Source organism: Acanthisitta chloris, unplaced genomic scaffold (assembly GCF_000695815.1).
Source record: "Acanthisitta chloris isolate BGI_N310 unplaced genomic scaffold, ASM69581v1 scaffold4120, whole genome shotgun sequence".
Taxonomy (NCBI): Eukaryota; Metazoa; Chordata; class Aves; order Passeriformes; family Acanthisittidae; genus Acanthisitta; species Acanthisitta chloris.
This window is the reverse complement of record NW_008650918.1, coordinates 38,107-56,323: the sequence shown is the minus strand read 5'-3', so window position 1 is coordinate 56,323 and position 18,217 is coordinate 38,107. Positions and strand designations below refer to the sequence as shown.

General features: G+C 40.5%; 1 protein-coding gene across 1 annotated transcript; it reads left to right on the top strand.

The window, feature by feature from the left end:
- Positions 1-4: 4 nt before the first annotated feature.
- NAA30 (N(alpha)-acetyltransferase 30, NatC catalytic subunit) lies at positions 5-17,771 on the top strand (the record flags this gene model as incomplete). The annotated part of the gene is given in 5 exon segments (XM_009070752.1): positions 5-186; positions 188-512; positions 7,824-7,947; positions 10,149-10,204; positions 17,275-17,771. Coding segments are annotated over 5 exon segments (825 nt in total), but the record flags the coding sequence as incomplete, so codon positions are not given.
- Between the last annotated feature and the right edge of the window lie 446 nt (positions 17,772-18,217).

Genomic DNA, 18,217 nt, shown 5'->3' with positions numbered 1-18,217 from the left:
AGGGCTGGAGAACAAGCGAGCCAGCAAAACAATGGGCTCCGGACAGCAGCAGTCGTCGCCCCCAAGCGCAGCGCCCTGCTCGGCCCCCCACACCAACCACCTCCCTCCCCAGGGAAGGACTGCACCCTCTCCTCCTCCTTCTCCCCCAGCAGCAGCAGCAGCAAAAGGGGACAGGAGCCAGCCTGCTTGCTGCTGCTAAGACTGCGGCCCGCAATGGGCTGGCAGGAGAGACTGGCTTGGAGGAGGAAGAGCAGGAGGAGGGGGATGAAGGAGGGGAGGAGGAGGAGGAGTCCCTGCAGCTCCTCTCCGGGTCCTTAGCAGCTGCTTGCAGTTTGGAAGGCTCGGGAACGGACTGTCAGCCCGAGGAGGACCTAACGATACGATATGTCCAGTATGAGTCAGAGCTGCAGATGCCCGATATCATGAGACTGATCACCAAAGATCTGTCTGAACCCTACTCCATTTACACATATAGGTATTTTATCCACAACTGGCCACAACTTTGCTTTTTGGTAAGTGCTGGACGGGGAGGGGAGGGCAGGGATTGGGAGTGGTTTGGGGCTGGGGAGGAGGGGATGGAAGGGTTGACATTTGTGGAAATACTTCCAATAGGCTTTTTATGGATGAGGCCAAACCTTTCTGGAAGTACCTGTCCCCCTGTGACCTGTGCATGTACAAGTAAAGCATATGCCCAGAGTTCCTACATTGTTTAGGTGGTGGGGAAAAGGTTTGAGCACAGGGCTAGGATCCAGGAATTCAAGGCTTCTAATCTTGCTTTTGACATTGACTTTTATGACCTTTGGTAGTTCATTTTATTATTCTGTCCCAGTTCCTGGGTTTGGATTTAAAACAGAAAGTACTTAGTCCACTAATGCCTTATAACTGCTTAGTAATTCTTGCACAATGGTTTTCAAACTGACTGAATCAGGGCTGGCACGTGAATGTTAAGTGATAGGTGGAGAGCTGCTGCGAAAGGTTTACTAGACTTTTTGATCTGTGAGATTACTTTGACACAGACAAGTCCAACTGTGTTGCTTCTTACAGGTGTGATAGTGCACATGGCCTGCAGAGATTCTTGTGCTGCTTAGGTTGTCTCCCTGTACCATCCATGTAGTGAGTTTTATATCCTTCCTACAGCACTATTGAAAGACTGGTTTAGCTGCCCCCCTCTCTTCCTAAGTGTCTAGCACTTGTTGTGTCTCAGCTGCATGTTTTTAGGATGATAATCCATCCACAGGTCTATGAAACCGAGTGTTAGTTGGCCTGAGGAGTGTACGTGCATAGCAGGAGCTTAGCTGTGTTTGATTTACTCACAGGAACACTTCTTTGCTAAGGTAAATGATGAATTCTTCTCTCCTGATGTTTTAATCAAGGCTGGATGCCTCTCTCTGAAAGGTGTGATTTAGCCAGAGCCTAGACACCCTTCAGTTCAGGAGTATCCCTGTGAAATTTTAGTGGGATATGAGTACAGGAGGTGAGGCTAATGGAGTCCATCTGGCCTTGAACTTCCTGAATGTTCTTGGTTTAGGATCTGGTATAATTTATAGCAGGATTTCTATGATTATTTATAGGAGGACTTTCAGAACTGTGCCTCTTCAAAACCTGCAGGGGGAATACAGTAGGATTATAGGAAGTTGAGTAAAGCATTACCCTCTGGAAGAAAACAGAATATGACAATACAGGAAAGCATTGTTCAGTGCAAAGTCATGTTTGCCATTACAAGGATGCTGATCAGAGCACAGTGGTGTTCTTCCAGCACTGAGCTCTGCGTGTGACTGATTTACCTCATACTGAAAACAAATGCTTGTGAACTACACAAATCCATACTGCCAGCATCAGGTGTATCACTGGGAATGCCAAGGCAGTGTTGGATACTTTTACATCACAATGCACTTGTTTAGGCTTTAAATCATTATAGTTTTTGGTCGGGAATAACCTGAGATTTTTGTTTTGAAAAGAGCAATGACAACTTGTTTGACAGAGCTCTAAAACAGATGATTTCTAATAAGTGCATTGAAAGAATAAGATATCACTCAAGGAAGGAGAAAGTGTCTCAAGCTTATTTTGTGGTGACAGCTTCATTTTTTCATAGCCTTGAAGAATCAACAAAACTTTCCTTGAACTCAGTGTATTTACCATTTTTTTGAAAGGTGGAAGAATGTAAAGTACATAAAACTGTAGATTAAGAATAAATGACTGTAAATGTCTAAAGCCCACAAATTGTTATCTGCTTAATAATTGGAAAGTCTTGCAGTCCAATTTTATGGGTTTGGAGGTTTTTCTGTGACTGGTTTTAATATATTTAAGGTTTGTTTTTTAGAGGTTGTCTTGGAGAATTCTATTCTATAAAATTTAATTTGTTCCTTCTGTTAATGGATTCCTGAACTACTTCTGTCTAATAAGTCACTTTAAAATATTTATCTTCACTCAGGGACTGCATATTCCAATTAGCAAGAAGAGCATCAGGATGGTGGACAGAAGCTTAGTGCCTGATCTCACAGAATCATTTGTCTTTAATGCCTTGTGCCCTTCTGGTCTCAGGTTTTGGTTGGGTTTTGATTGTTTTGGGAGAAGAGGTTAGCCTGCAGTTTGATTGGTTTTGAAAAAGTGTCTGTAAGGGTTCTGTCAGTTCCATCACTGAATTTCACTGTCATTTTTTAAATCTTCCAGTACATACTCACCTGTCCTCGTTGCACTGCCATGGGCACCTGTGAGGGGAAAGTACTGTCATGGGCACCTTTCCTTTGCCTACCAGTGAGGTGAAAGTACTGCCATGGACACCTTTCCCTTCCCTCCCTGCAAGGGGAAAGCTCTAGCACCATTGAAATTGAAGATGTGATGTGTCTTTTCTGTAAATAATCAGCGTTTGTCCCTTGCTGATGTTTTATTCACCGAACCATCTAAAACACCATCATTTTCCTGTCCTGACAATGCAGAGCTATTTCTGGAGGAATTATTAACTATTCCTGATGATTATCTTCCATGGGTTTGAAACTTTCTGAGTTTTGGCTTGGCCTACCCAGTTTGCACTGTTGCTCTAATGCTGGTGCAACACAAGATGCTGCTTTTCCTGTCTGGTTCAACTCCCTTTTCCTAGCTTGTGCCAGCCCTTGTGGTTCCCTGATTTGGGAAGCCAAGGTAGCCCTCCCACCAACATATATTTAGAAGAGTCTGTGTATGTATATGTTTTAGGGTTTAGAGCTCCAAATATATTCCTGTAGGATGTCACAGGTGCAGAAGAAGAGCTGAGGATGCTCAGCTGCAGGGGAGGCATAGGACCAACCCTAACTGGTCACTGGTATGTTTTGGTGTATCAAACTATTTGCTAACTGTACACTCCAAGAAGTTAATATTCCACTTTAAAAGAACCTGGAGATACAAGGAATCTTAACCCCTGTTAAGTTTAATATCAAATTCATCCATGTAACTGTTTTCCTGACCTTAGGGGCAGCAAGTCAGGAATACTTGCTGCTCAGTTCTGAGGTGTTACACTGCAGCAGGATCTGACTGAGCTGTTGCAAGGTATTAACCTTCTCCTCCATAAACTCCAGCTGCCTGCTTTAACTTGGATTTCACCTGGCTTTGGAAGAGCAGGTTTGCACTGTGTGGTAAATGCCTGTTTGTTACTTATTTCAAAAGCTCTGTCAGCCCAGTTTCTCTTCAAATGGCCTATGACAACCACTCCTCTGCCAAAAAGTGACAGAGGATAGAGGTGTCTTCTGTTCCATGTGAAGTATTTTTAAGCATCACTACAGCTTTGTCCTGATGTGAATTCTGAATGCATTTCCAAATTTGCAGCTTCCTTTGGAAGTGTTTATTTTTGCAGCTTCTAGTCTTAGCAGTGTTTAAGTTCTAAAACTTCCATTTCAAACTGATAGATCAAATATTTCAGAAAATAGTTTTCCAAATCCTTCAGCGTGGGAGAGGTGAGCTTAGGAAACCTTGCTCTGTGCCAAAGTTTGGATAAGGCAGGATGTAATAAAAGCAGAGTTCTGGCTGAGTGTTGTAACCTCTCCTGTAATTCACTGCACCACTCAGCTGCCTTTTAAGAAAAAATCTGGAAAATCTGTTCTTTTATTGGGTTCTTAACTTTGCCACTAGCTATTGCAGCATTTATAATTTAAACTTTCACAAGTTTAAAAATAACCTATTAATTCCATGTAAGTGGTTTTAGATGTGTTGTAAATCCTAAATGACTGCAGTTGAGATCTTGTTTTATACTAATGCTTTGCATTTTTTTCTTAAATTGGATTTTATTCAGGAGTCTCAGTGTACTTCATCCCTGTTTTTCAGTTGTGGAAAACCTGGGGCATAAAGGAAGAACCAGAATAGTTAGGAGACTGTCTGAGAGGTCTGCCTAGCCTCATGGCACACGTGGGAAGAAGCTTTCTAGAATCCATTAACAATTTGCAAACTGTCTGTATTCCAGTTTGCTTTTGGGAGTGATCATGGGTTTGGGTACATACTCTCACTGTCAGTGGCTTTGTGAAAACTTCAGTCACTGCAGCACCTGAGGGAGTAACAGCAGCAGTGTAGTTATTCCAGTAGTTCCCTTGCATAGGGGGAAATTCCTCATGTCCAGTTTTGTGGAGTGGAAACAGAGCAATAGAGTGATTTGCCTGGTATTTTGCACAGAGCTCTGGGTGAACTGCCAGACGTCAGGTTAAAACCATTAGCCTAAATGTATCCTCTAATGGTATTCAGTAACATGAGCCCTAAATGTAAGCCAATTCATACAGAGCTGTGTCTGTGATACTTTGGGATGGATTTTGGTGCAGGTGTGAAAGGAAAATGCAGTGCAGTAGTGCAGGTTCTGCTGCATTTGAATCACAAAATATTCCCCTTTTGGGGCTAGTTGGTTGTTTTAATCTTCTTTAACTGGGAACAAATGTCACAGGATCTGGGTATTAAATGCATACTCAGACTGTGGCTGACAGACGTAATGCCATCTTTGCTAATGAAATTAAAACAAATTGATTAATGTTGTGAAAAGTAGTGTTCTTGCTGATTTACAGACATTCTTGTACTAACTCTTCCAGTATGTTAAAATTATTTTGTTTTAAACAGTTCAACTTATTCAAAAGAACAAAGTTGATGCAAATATTGGATTTGGATTCATGTGTGTTAATCCTCCTACTAATAACTTGGGATTGAAGTAAATCTTCAAGTACTCTGTGGGGTTTATAATATATAATAGTGACTTGGGCTGAATTCTGGTTGTAGGAACATGTAGTTCTAAAGACTTGTGGTGTTTAGAAGTGCTCTCATACACCTGAAAAGAAAATTTGGCCCATGATTATCTTGTCAGAAATGGTGTTGTGTGGGACCTACTTTTTCTCTTTCCTTTTTTCAGGCTGGGGCTTTTTATTTGCACCGCTTAACCTTCTCCAGGAAATTAAATTATAGACTTTCACATCACATTTTGGGTTCATTTCCAGCTTTAGATGAGGTTGGAGAGAAAAAGAAAGGAGAGGAAAGGCAACAAAAAACCCTCAAATTGAGGTGGAAATGCAGCACTCCCTGTGTAAGTGGCACAGCCATAGATTAACTGCCAGACTTACCTGCCTAAAGACAGAGAAATAGATTTAAGTGTTTGGGGAACTGGCAACAAAGTCATACTTTATTCAACTCTCTGGCAGCAGTGGTAAAACCTGTGGGTATTTCCTTCTTTGATCACTGGCACAAAATTCTTTGCTGTTCATTTAGCATTTTAAATATATGATTCATGAATAGAACTTTTCAGACAAGTGCCCTAACCAAGAAGGAACACAGATGTGCAGTGTCTAGATTATCACTGCTCTGGAAGAGTGTAAAAAATTATATATATCTCTCCTAAAAATTCTCCACATAACTGTTAGGATCAACAGTTTGCACGTGTTCACTCCAGGGCAAAGCAGAACTATAACATGCTAGTTTGTGGTGTGCTTTTTTTTTTTAGGGAGGTATAAGATTACATCTAGGTGCTCTGCATAATTATAGCAATGTTGTGAGCAGTCTGTCTGATGATACTCTTTATTTAACTCCCCAGTCTTCTCAGGTCTGAGCCCAGATACAAAACGTGCCTTGAGCTGAAACTTTGTAGACACAGCTTTAGTATTGGTACAACTTCTCTTTTCTGTGGAATAAACTGTGTTTTGGAACAAATTAAAGGCTGCTTAGAGTCTGTGTATTTCAGTCCAGTTAGATCATGCTACAGTGTTTGTTGTTTTATAAACTGCTTGTTAGATTGTTCAGGGTTGTTCTTGGATACTGCTAAAAATGTGCCTTCCTGCCAAATAAAAACTTAGCAATAGTTATATTTGCTTGAACTATATTAGAGCTTAAACTGTATTAGAAGTAGAGTTAGGATCACTCTGTGTCACAGAGCTTTGGAACTGCAGCTCATACATTTTGGGCTGCTTCATTTCACATTGGGTACAGCTCCTGCTTGACAGCTAACTTGGTTAATAACCCACCATCCAGGGGGAGATGATGGGGGTGAAGAGACTGTGGCTGTGCCTGCAGTGGGACCTGCATGAAGGAATCTTCTCTCTGTGGAGTCTTGGCCTACGAGCTGTGTGCAAAGGTTCAGGTGGTTGGAGACCGGAGAGTTTACATCACAGACTTTGGAGAAGTGAGGTCTGGGTCACAGGTGGGCTGCACTGGACCTGCAGTCTCTAGCAAGTCCTTTTCATTGGACATGTCTTCGAGTTGTAAATTTGGATTATCCAGGAGCACTTGTGCCAGCAGATGCTTGTGCCAATCATGTGCTGTAGTCCTGGTTTAGCTGCTGCACTTGAGCCCGAAGCTACTTCCCCCCTGCAGACACAGGTCTGTCAGAGTCTGTGCATCCACTTCTACACCCATACATGCAATTATGAGTTTCTTTTTGTCTCTGCCAATCTTTCCCGAGTGCACAGTAATTCATTCTCCCCTTGGATGCTGTCCTACTCTGCAGCATTACTCAGTTTTACTGCTGCAGGTTATAATGTCATTAATCCCTTATGCTGCCTAATCCTTCAGTTAACAGATGACTTCGTTTTCCTTTCTCTAATCTATTTCATGGTAAAATTTTGGTGTACACAGTGGCTGTGCAAGTGGTTTGATAAGTGGGGAGGAGTTGAGTTCTTTTCTTTGGGGGATTTTTTTTTCTTTAATATTTTAGAAAAACTCCCATCTCCTTGACCAGCCCTCTGTGACAATGCCATTGGGATTAACTGCCAGTGCACAGCTCTTAACAAATGAAATCTCTGAATAGTTAAAATGTGTGAAATTAACTGTGCTTTTTTTTTTTTGTTTGTTCTCTGGGTGTCATATGACTGAAACCCATAGTTTCTAAAGCTTAAATGCAGCAACTCTTTTTCTCCGATCCTTCGTGGCCTTGACGTTAAAACCAGACAAAAATTAAGCATGTTATCTACCACAGCCCTTGCACAGGGAAATTCAGGTCACTATAAAACACGAATGGACTTTTTTCCTCTGCAGAATCCTACGTGAAAGGATAATTTATGCCTTAACCTGGTCTCTTATTTTATATTACTTCTGCTTTTCAATCACACGTGTTCTTGCCTGTTGACTTTGTGAAATAGCAATGTGGTTCTCTCCAGGACAATTCATTGGTTGTTAATTGACTTGGAACCTCATTGGAATGTAATAAAGAAGACTCTTACTCATGTTAATACTTTCTGAGGTGCTTTTTAAATCTATTTAATTATCTTTTTATACCTTGATGCAAACAAATTTCTTTTTGTGGCTGGTTCAATGCAAAATGAACTGGTTTGCTACTTTTTGGCAGCACTGTAGATCCCAAACTGAGAATGCCTACGTGTATGTTTGTCTTTAAGGCCATGGTAGGTGAGGAGTGTGTAGGTGCCATCGTCTGCAAGCTGGATATGCACAAAAAGATGTTCCGCAGAGGTTATATAGCCATGTTAGCAGTGGATTCCAAATACAGAAGAAAAGGAATTGGTAAGAATAGCCTTTTTTTTTTTTGTTCTTTCTTCCTTAAACCTAGCTGGGATAACTGCAGCTGTCATAAAGTTTTAAGCTGAACTGAGCTCGTAGCTGTGGTGGTTTTCTGTCATCCTTCCCTCATTCATCCACAGCTCCCCAGTGGCTTCTGGTTTTGTTAAAATAACCTGGAATGCCCTATGAGGTTCACATCTGGGCTACAGTAAAGCAGAAAAGAAAGGCATTCAGCAGCCCCTTACCTCTGCCTATTACCACTGGCAAGTAACACAGTGGAAATTGCTTTGTGTCTTATCTGTGTCCTCATCACTGTGTTTCCGTGTTTTCAGTCTCTTATTTTTTTTTCAGTGAACTTATTCCCTGGCTTCCCCCTATAAATTATGCATCTATTGCCCGTTGGGGAGAATGTGTGTAGCTCATTATTGTAATAATAAGTGAAGAAAAACAGTTGTGTATTGCTGCTGGACTGATTGAACTGGAGATGTGTTTCGTTGGGAAGTTACTTGGTAAAGAAATCACTCTTGGCAGGGAGTTTGCTCTCCCTAGTTAATCAGTTTTGCCCTGATGAAGGGATTTTCATTCTAACACCAGTTATCCTAGTTGGCTTAATTAAAGATCTGTTCTTATGGAACTTAAATTTTTTTGGTGCTGGTTCTTGCAAAATTACATTTTGTAACGTATGTTTAACTTCAGATGTAGATGTCTGCTCTGAAGCTTAGTGCTGCACCACTCATTCACACTGAACAGCTCATACTTTTGTGATTAAAGACAGCAACCTGCAACTGAAAAACAGTGATACATGGCAGAATGTACCACTGTGTTTGCTCTCCAAAAATACCTCCAGAAAACCTTGCAGGATACATATTACCATGGCTATTCAAGCATATGCAGATTTTCTTTCTCCAGTGCAATTCAAAAGCCATTGTTGGTGTTTCCAGTGGAGCAGAGGGAAGAGGATACTGAGAAATCCCTGTCTCTCCTTTCCTTTTAGCTGAGTCATGAAGGAGCCATAATTTAATTACAGGTGCTTGGATTCCTAAGCAAATAAGAGCTAATGCTGTTGTTATGAAGATCTCTGCAAGATTTTCCCCTTGCTTTAGTCAGTGCACTATTTCAGAATTATATAAATAGAATTTGTCTTTAAAGCTTTGCTTGGATACTGAGAAATCCCTGTCTCTCCTTTCCTTTTAGCTGAGTCATGAAGGAGCCATAATTTAATTACAGGTGCTTGGATTCCTAAGCAAATAAGAGCTAATGCTGTTGTTATGAAGATCTCTGCAAGATTTTCCCCTTGCTTTAGTCAGTGCACTATTTCAGAATTATATAAATAGAATTTGTCTTTAAAGCTTTGCTTACTTTAGCATTAGTTGACTTTTTTTTTTTTTACATTTGCCACCTTGCTGTTTCTCAGACTGTGCTGCTAACCTGAAGACCTGTTTTAATTGTAGTTCAGTTTCATCATACATGCAGTGAAAATCCTAACTGATGAATGTTTTGAGAATACTTTCAAACATTCTCTAGATTCCTTGGGGTTTTTCTCCTTTTCCTTAACCTTCATATGGAAGTGAGATTTATGCAATTTCATTGAACAGGAGTTTTTTTCCCCCACTAATAACTTTGAAATCAACTTTCAATTTCACCCCAATTCTGCAGACAGGTAGGGATATTACATTTGTAGAACTGTTGTGAAATAGATGGAAAATAAATCAGAAAAATGAAATTAATGCTTGACTGAGGGGAAGGGATGGGCTTCAACCATATTATTAGCTACCAGCAAATCGAAATGGGAGTAAGCCACGAGAAAAGTGGTTTCATAAGTTCTGTTACTAATAGAAGTATTTGTTTTAGTAAGGGGAAATTCCCTTGGAAGATGAATGTCCTTCAAGTACATGCCAGCAGATTTTGACTTTAAATGCAACAAAAAGGAATGAATCATATCTTGGAAGGCTATATATAACACTGTGTTAAGCATAGCAGCCTGTTTCTAATATCCTTGTGGTGGAAGAATCTTGCACTTAAGCTGAGTCTCTGGCTAACTTCACAGATTATTTTAATGTTCAGACTCGAGACTTCAGCTTGAGTGCAAGTCCTTGTTTGTGCCTTTCTCTCCTCCCTGTCATGTCATGTAGGTAGCACACATTAGTCATATATAAACCAGCATCTTTTGCATTGCAACTCTGACACTGAAATCTGTATTTCAGGTACAAACTTGGTTAAGAAAGCTATTTATGCTATGGTTGAAGGAGATTGTGATGAGGTAAGATTTTATAATCAAAAACTTTCATAATGTAAATGGTTTGCATTCTCCTATGTGTGGATTCATTTCACAGGTTTTTCTTCTACAAGACTTTTTTAGGTGGGAAATGGGTTGGTAAGAAGCTCTATCTTTCACAATAAAAGGAAAAATAACCTCAAAAATAGTATGGCACAAATAGATGGATTTTCTACATTTATCATCAGTGCTTAAATTCAGCATTTCAGGTTTTGTTTTACTGTGTGCAGCTGCCTCAGCTTTCCCTCACAGGCACATTTTCCTCCAAGGGCTCTCTTTAAGGTGCTCTGAGCAGTGTGAGGTCCATGCTGTGTGTACCATGCCATACCTTCAGAAGACACTTAGCTATCAGAACAGTGTGTGCTCTAGTGCTGCAGAATGTGGTTTTGTCCCAGCGACTCATCAGGCTGTTCTGACAGTGCACAGCTCATTACGTAGCACACACAGAGCTGTAATGATTTAGCATGTCAACAAAAACTTGGAAGGAAAGTGCCTGAATCACTGACAAATTTTCCCTGGCCCAAATGTTATTAGTCTTTTACCAGATTACAGTCCCTACTCCTTTCTTTTTACATATATATAAAGCAACTATCGGTTGCTCTGTGCCGCGTTTAACTCGTGAGGAACTCCCACTGCATCCATCCTCACTGTCAGGTTATCTGTCCCTTTAACTTCCATCTCCTTGGCACAATGCAGTTGTTGGCCTGTTCCTGGTATGTGAGCACTCTGTCGTTTCAGTGTGTCACAGTTAATGGCCCTTTGATCTCTCTGTTATCTTGTTTCCAATGTGCTCCCTCAATTGTCCTCCTGCAGTGTGGGGAAGTTTCTTATGCAAAGCTGCAATTTGTATCACAGAACTTCTGGCACATCCTCTTGTTTATTTTTCCACTTGTGTGGAATAATGGAATGTGTTACGCCTCTTGCAGCATCCTTGCACATGTTCTGGCTTCATTCATTGAGATCTTTATTCTGCCCCTTAGATTCCTTCATGCCTTTGCTTACTGGTGTGGCTTTTCCCCCTCCCTCTCTAATTTATGTTGTGCTCAGGCAGCACAGTGCAATCTGATACTTCTGTAATTCCTTAAAGTTTTTTATTTTGGCTTGTTGTTTCTGTCATGGCATGTAATGTGCTTTGCTCTAATCTGGTTCTCTACCTGCTATGTTGAACTAATGAAAATTGGGGTTTTTTGTTTGGAGGTTTTTAGTGTTTTGGGGGGGGGGGTTTCCATTGCTTTCCAGTATGGTCTTGAGTTGATTTGCCATTGCAAATCAATTGTATTCATTGTATTCAAATCATTATATTCAAGATTTTTAAAATGGCAAAATAATTGAGGACTACTATCACACTGTTCACATGGCAGTTGGAGAACTGAGGTGCAGAGAAGGGAAGTGATTTGCCTATTGGTGTTAGAGAGTCAGGAGTAAACTGACTATATCTGCTTATTATTATCAAAATTATTGCTCTGAGTTGCTGTAATTGCTATATGATTTCTGAATGTGTGTGCTGCTTCTCATGTAGCTTCATTTCTAAATTTGGATTAACAGGTATAAGCATAGTGACCTCTCCTGTCTTTCTGTTTTAATTGCCACCCAGTGTAGGCTTCTTCCACACACACACCGTGCAAAATAATTGTGTTGGTTACTTGTACCACTGAGTTTTCAGCCATGACCGAAATCTGAAAAACCCAACCAGTCACCCACTAAAAGCTCTGTGACAGAGCCAAGGCACTTGCCCTCGCCATTTTTCACAGTAATTGTTGGGAGATCAGTTTCTTCCTAATTGATGCTTAGAGCTGATCAAACCTGAAGTAATGCATCACAGTCATTTGTCTGTGTGAGATGTGTAAATAGTTTAATCATCCCTGTTGCTCTGAAGGTATTTTTCTACATCTTTTAATAAAATCAGGAGCATGATGAAAATACAAAGATGCTGCTATTTGAGATAAGATGAACTGCAATTCAAGAAAAGGAAAGCTATTTTCTGAAACTTGCTTGGGATAGGATTAAAATCATGAATATGCAGCTGTGGGTGTCAATAAAAATTTCCAAAGGCTGCTTGGAAACCCATCCCTTCAATCTAATTATGGAATAGATGCAATAAATATACTTAATTTTAATAACTTGTGGCATATAATCTGATAAATTCTTCGTTCAGTGTGTTCCTGCTCAAAGTAGCATAGTTTGGACTTTTGAGGTATCAGCACTGAGCCCTGAAAAACAAAGGATTTATACAGCACCATAGATGAAAATCTTTACAAATCACTACTGATGTGCTGCCATTTCAAACAGTGCTATAATATTTCGGTGATTAAGGGCATTTTTTTTCCCCAGTTAGCTATTTTAGTGGGAATAAACTGAGCCAGGCCTATGGAGCAAGTGAATTTCAGTGTGAGCTTCTGTGGTCAGCCACTGCCTAGGAGTTATATACTGCCTGCCATCCCTCAGAGCTGAGGAGCAGTTCCTTCCACAGGGGTGTTTGCTCTGGGAGAGCTGTGGGGTGAGTAAGTGAAGGAGTGAACTGCCTGCAATGGAATCTCTGTGGAGGGAGGAGCTGCCAGTGGAGCTGGCCCTGGCCTACATTAGAATAGAAACGAGGGAAGTGATCTGATGTTGGGGGTGGGTGGTTGAACTAGAAATAACCTTCAAGCCTGAAGGAAGTACTTGACAGTGCTTCGAGCCGCAGTGGCTGCATAGAACACTCCAAAACTTAGGGATCTTTGATTTATGATTTCTTTTTACCTTTGTGACTTTCTTGGACATTTGATGTTAATGAATTCTACTGTTTGGGGTAGTGAACTATAACAGCCTGAGCTTCCAGTAGGTCACAGTGATTTAGGATGGCTCTATGGGCTGGTTGCATAGGAAGGGTGAATTATGGAAATAAATCAGGTGAAGGTGAATGGTTTTGCTCTCAACTGCAAAGTTTTGAAGAGATTTTTCTTACAGTCTAATAAGGTATGTGCTAACTGCAGCAAGGTGGGTGTCTGGCTGCTTTTTGTACATTTGCTTGGTTTTACTGACAAGCAATTTTCCAAAATTGTACTGCCTAAGACCTTCCTGTGGAATTGTGACATCCCTTAATTACAATTAGAAAGGAGTTGTTCATTCATATGTAGGTTTTCCATCTGTAACAAAGGGCTAAGTAATCTGCATACAATTCCTTCACTTCATATTACTGAAATAATGTGCCAAGCAACTGGTAACTAATCAAAATAAGATTCTAGTAAGTGGGACTTGAAAAGGCCTTTTTTTTTTAAAAGCAGAGTGTAGAATGTGAAAAGGAATTGCAAATCCTCATGAGAATTCCCATTGAAACTCTAAGGTGATTTGGACCACACAGCAGGTGTGTCGTGTTCATTCAGTACCACACTAAGGAAAATTAAATCTGTGTTTTTATAGAATCCTATATGAAATAATCAGATTATTGATATTTTAGTTTTTCCATAATCTGCAAATCATCTAAGGCTAGAAGAGTTATATTTTGGGTACTGTCATTTTCTGAAAGTTAAGGCAGTGAAATTGTTTAAGGACACTGGACAAGCCCAAATAACTTGAGTCTGGTGATATGATGTTTAAAAGTAGAAACAGCGGCTCTTCTGTGAGTGCTGAGAGCACTTTCTTTCTTTGCTGGTTTGGTTTGGTTGTATCCATTCTGTGACTTGATTTTTAAACTTGAGCTCGTTGAGGGTTTGAACTGAAGAAGCAAGAAAATTTGACCTCTCCACTTATCTTCAGTTTAGGAATAAATTCAAGGTATGAAAATGCAGTAACAAGAAACATTGTGCTCCACTCTCAATATAGAATTTTTCTTGCTTCTAAACACATTAAAATTAGAGAGTTAAGCTCAAATGTTAGGTTTGTGAAATTTAAGATGTAAGAGAAACTTGACAGCCTTCAGAAAGTTGCAATTTGAGTGGAAAATGCTGTTAAATCCAACCAGGTCTTTGCTGCTCTCCAAGGGAGGATGTGATTGTGTTATCAGAAGATTTAACAAGCAGATGTGTACAACAAAAAAGACTCTCCAAGACCAGAAAGAAATGTAATGATTGAAGGTTTGGAACCTGATTGAAAATCTCCCCCAGGAAGAGATGAATTCTTCACCAAACAAAGCTAATAAAGTTTGGATAAAATATGCCTGTGTTTCCTTTTTAGCTCATAGAAACTTGTCTTCAGCCACAGTATGTTGAGATCAGAGAATTAATTCTCATTGTGCTGAAACTTCCTTAGAAATACCAGAGCAAATCTCTTGCATTTGCTTGCAGGATGAGCATTCACTCAGGTAGTGGGATTCCAACAAACCTGTATTTCAACATTTAACCACTCCCTTCAGTGCACTCACCTGCAGTGCTGGAAGTGTTGTAGCATTGCAGGGTGGTGGAGCTTGCAGTTGAATAGAGACTTGTTATGTCACTCTGGCAGGTTACTAAACCTTTAAGAGAGGGAATGGCATTTATAGCTAAGAGTTCAAATAATGTCTGCACAGTGGATTTACCTGGGTCAGATTTCCTCTTTGGTATTAATGCTTTGTTGTAATTTGATTTAAAGAGTTGTACAGTGTGTAGAAAATAGTACTCTCCAGGAAAATGATTGTGCTTCCATAATTTGTTGTAAGTGAATAGTTATCCATGTTAATGGATTAAGGATTTTGAGTACTCCACGTCACAAGACTTGATAGTAGTGTTCTGTGAGGTGCCAGCTAGGAAATTCAATCTAATTGTTGCCATAAGACTAAGAATTGAATTAGGTTGTCTTAAGTGCAGGTACAACTCTGCTCTGCTGTAATTCAAGAACTCTGATGATTAATATTTTAATGTGTGACTCTTAGTTCCCTTTTGTAAAACGAACTACTTCCAAGTCTTACATTGTTCATTGGGTTGTTAGCCCCAGGTTTACTGTTCTTTCAGCATCCTTACACTGAGGTGGAATTACCCATTGGAATGTGGTTAGAGTGGCTTGAAACTTGAGTCAAATATTATATATCAAATGGATTTTTAAGTCTTATTGAAGGTGACCAGTCTAACCACTGGCTGCCTCCCCTTCACACTGGTTTAGCCACTCCTCAGAAAACAAACCCCATGGAGAGAAAAAGGGAAGGTTTTGTGCCAGGTGGCTTAGGAAGTAGCTCAACAACCAGCCTAGTGAGCTGGTGGGAGAAGTGAGGGGGAATGGAAATGTGTGCCTGAAGGCAGTGGGGCCACAGAGGCCTTAAAGTAGAACAGCTTAAACTGGTCTCCAAGTCCAGGCCAGTATTTTGGTCCTGGTTTTAGGGGAGATGGGGGGGATGTTAGCCAATTCTCCTGCTTGTTACTGGAATAGAAGGGAGTCCTGGATTTTGAGGTGGGGCCTCGGGGAGTTTTATGTGTATAGTTCTAACTACACAGGAGTAGGTATCGAATGGTGGTTTAGAAATAGCCATTAGTGATCACAGATCACTTCACACCAGTGGTCACTGGTTTGCTGCAGAAATTCCTTGGGCTGTATTTCCATTCTGTGGTCTTTCTCCAGTGTCTGTCAGCTCCTGTTTAATATGTGACTATACATCATTATGGGGGTGTATGGAGTCGAGTCAGCTTATTAGTTCAGCCTCTGTTCTTGTGCAAGCATGAGCTGTCCTTAACAGCAGAATCCTTTAGAAATTGTGTTGGACAGTAGTAGAGAGGCAGAACTAGCTTGTGTTACTTGGAGTGGGTGCAGGGATCACCAGTTAGGGCGAGCTCTGTGCAGAGTATGTGGAGAAAAAGAGGCAGAAACAATTCACAGGGACATACTTAAGTTTGATAATTAACTTCTTGGTAATGCCAGTGTAGTTTTTTGCCTGTACTTGAGACTTCTGGCACAATTTTGAGTCTTTGCTTTATTTGGATTACTCTGGGACTTGGGTTTGGTCTGAGCTGTTTCTGACAGGTCTTCCTGCAGCTGGGATCTTACCAACATGGGGGAAAAGATGGAAAACCTGTTCTTTTTTCCTGGTGTGCACTCTGATTTCGTAGTTCCATAGTATGTTAAGGGGTTGGAATGGACCTTAGACAGGCAGGGACATCTTCCACCAGAGCAGGTTGCTCAAGGCTTCATCCAACCTGGAATGAACACTGCCAGGGTTGGGATATCCACAGCCTCCCTGAGCAACCTGTGCCAGTGTCTTATTACCTTCACATTAAAAAACTTCTTCCTAATATCTAATCTCTATTTCCCCTCTTTCTATTTTTGCCCATTACTCCTTGTGCTATCACTGCAGTTCCCAACGAAGAGTCCCTCTCCAGCTTCCCTGGAGCCACTTCAGGTCCCTGAAGATTGCTATGAGGTCTCCACACAACCTTCTTTTCTCCAGGCTGAGCAGCCCCAACTCTCTCAGCCTGTCTGAGTTTGGGATACTTGTTGGTACCCAGGTTGGATGTCCTGAGCAGCCTAGTCTAATGGAAGATATCCTTACCCATGGCAGGGGGGTTGAAACTGAATGATCTTTAAGGTCCCTTCCAACCCAACCATGATAATTTTATTGTGTGCAAATATTTGTTGCAAACATTGGGTCAGAGCTGGTATCAACCTGAAGCTTTTATTTAGGTCTGAATCTGACAAATTAGAGGTCAAATATATTAAATAATTAAGCAAATCCTCATGTGCCAAGTTCTTGTGACATGCAGAAGTGAAGTTGCTCATTCAAAGTATGATTTGGACCCTAACCTGTTTGGTAGCTTGGGTTTTGGGTGGGGGTTTTGGGAGGGATGTTGGGAGACAGTTGTTGTTTGGGATTTGTTGATTTGGTTTTTCCCCTAGTTATTAGGTGGTGAGTTGAAATACTCTATACAGCCAAGAGCTAAAATATTGACATGTTGTTTGCAATTACAGTTGTTGATTAACAGCTATTTTTTTAATGTGGGAATGGATGCTTAATGTGGAAATACTGCTTAATTAAGTGAAGATATAAGAAGAAATTAATTCCACTCCTTGCTAATAAATGCACCTTGAAATAACACCTTTTGAAATTGGTTCGGCTGTCATGGATTTGCTTACTAATATGAGATGGTTTCTCTTTCATTTTTTTTTCCCCTTTCAAGGTTGTATTGGAAACAGAAATCACGAATAAGTCTGCTTTGAAACTTTATGAAAACCTTGGGTTTGTGCGAGACAAGAGGCTGTTCAGATACTATTTAAACGGAGTCGATGCACTGCGGCTGAAGCTCTGGCTGCGTTAGGAGAACTCATCCCATCGAGCAACCGACGTCCCAACAGCGCAGAGTTGTCCTTTGCATGCAATGCAATTTGTCCAAAAATTGCTTTGCAGGTGGACTTAGTAATTCCCATGCAGCTCTTAAACCTGTCAGTGTCTCATTGAGTGTCGCACACATCCGTTGCACTTTGGCATGGCGCGTTTGTCCCGAATTAAAGCCGATTGTCTCAGCCTCCAGAGTTCTTTTGGTCCCAGCGAGATGTGCCAGTTGATAGCCAAGATATGTTCATTCATTTGCAAGTCTACTGACTGTATGACATACACACAATGAACGTTTTCTCAAAAGAAACCTGTATGGGGACTCTACTTTTGGGTTCCAGAAAATAAATTGAGAGGAAAAAAAAAAAAAAGCCAATGTAGATTGTAAAAATTCTCAAAGTGTAACTAACATTTCATACAAAAATTGCCATAGTTTTCTGGGAAATTAAACAAACAAACAAAAAGGCTTCAATTTTAGGTTTTATTTTTCAATATTGAATTTTTCCATTCTTAAATATTGGTACCTCAGTGATTAGTGACTGACAAAATGTATCGTAGGGTGGGTGTGTGTTACAGCGAGTAACCATTCAATTGCGTCTGCCAGTGCCTGTATAGATAAGTATATTTGTCTTCACCTCTGAGTTTGGAGTGCATGCTTTTATTCTTTTACTTTCTTCAATTGTCTTTGCAAGGAAAAAAATTCTGCTTTTATTTGAATTCTGGATTTGACAATAAATTATTATTTCAGATTTTTATAATTTGGCTACTTCTCCCAAACGAGGGTTTGCAGG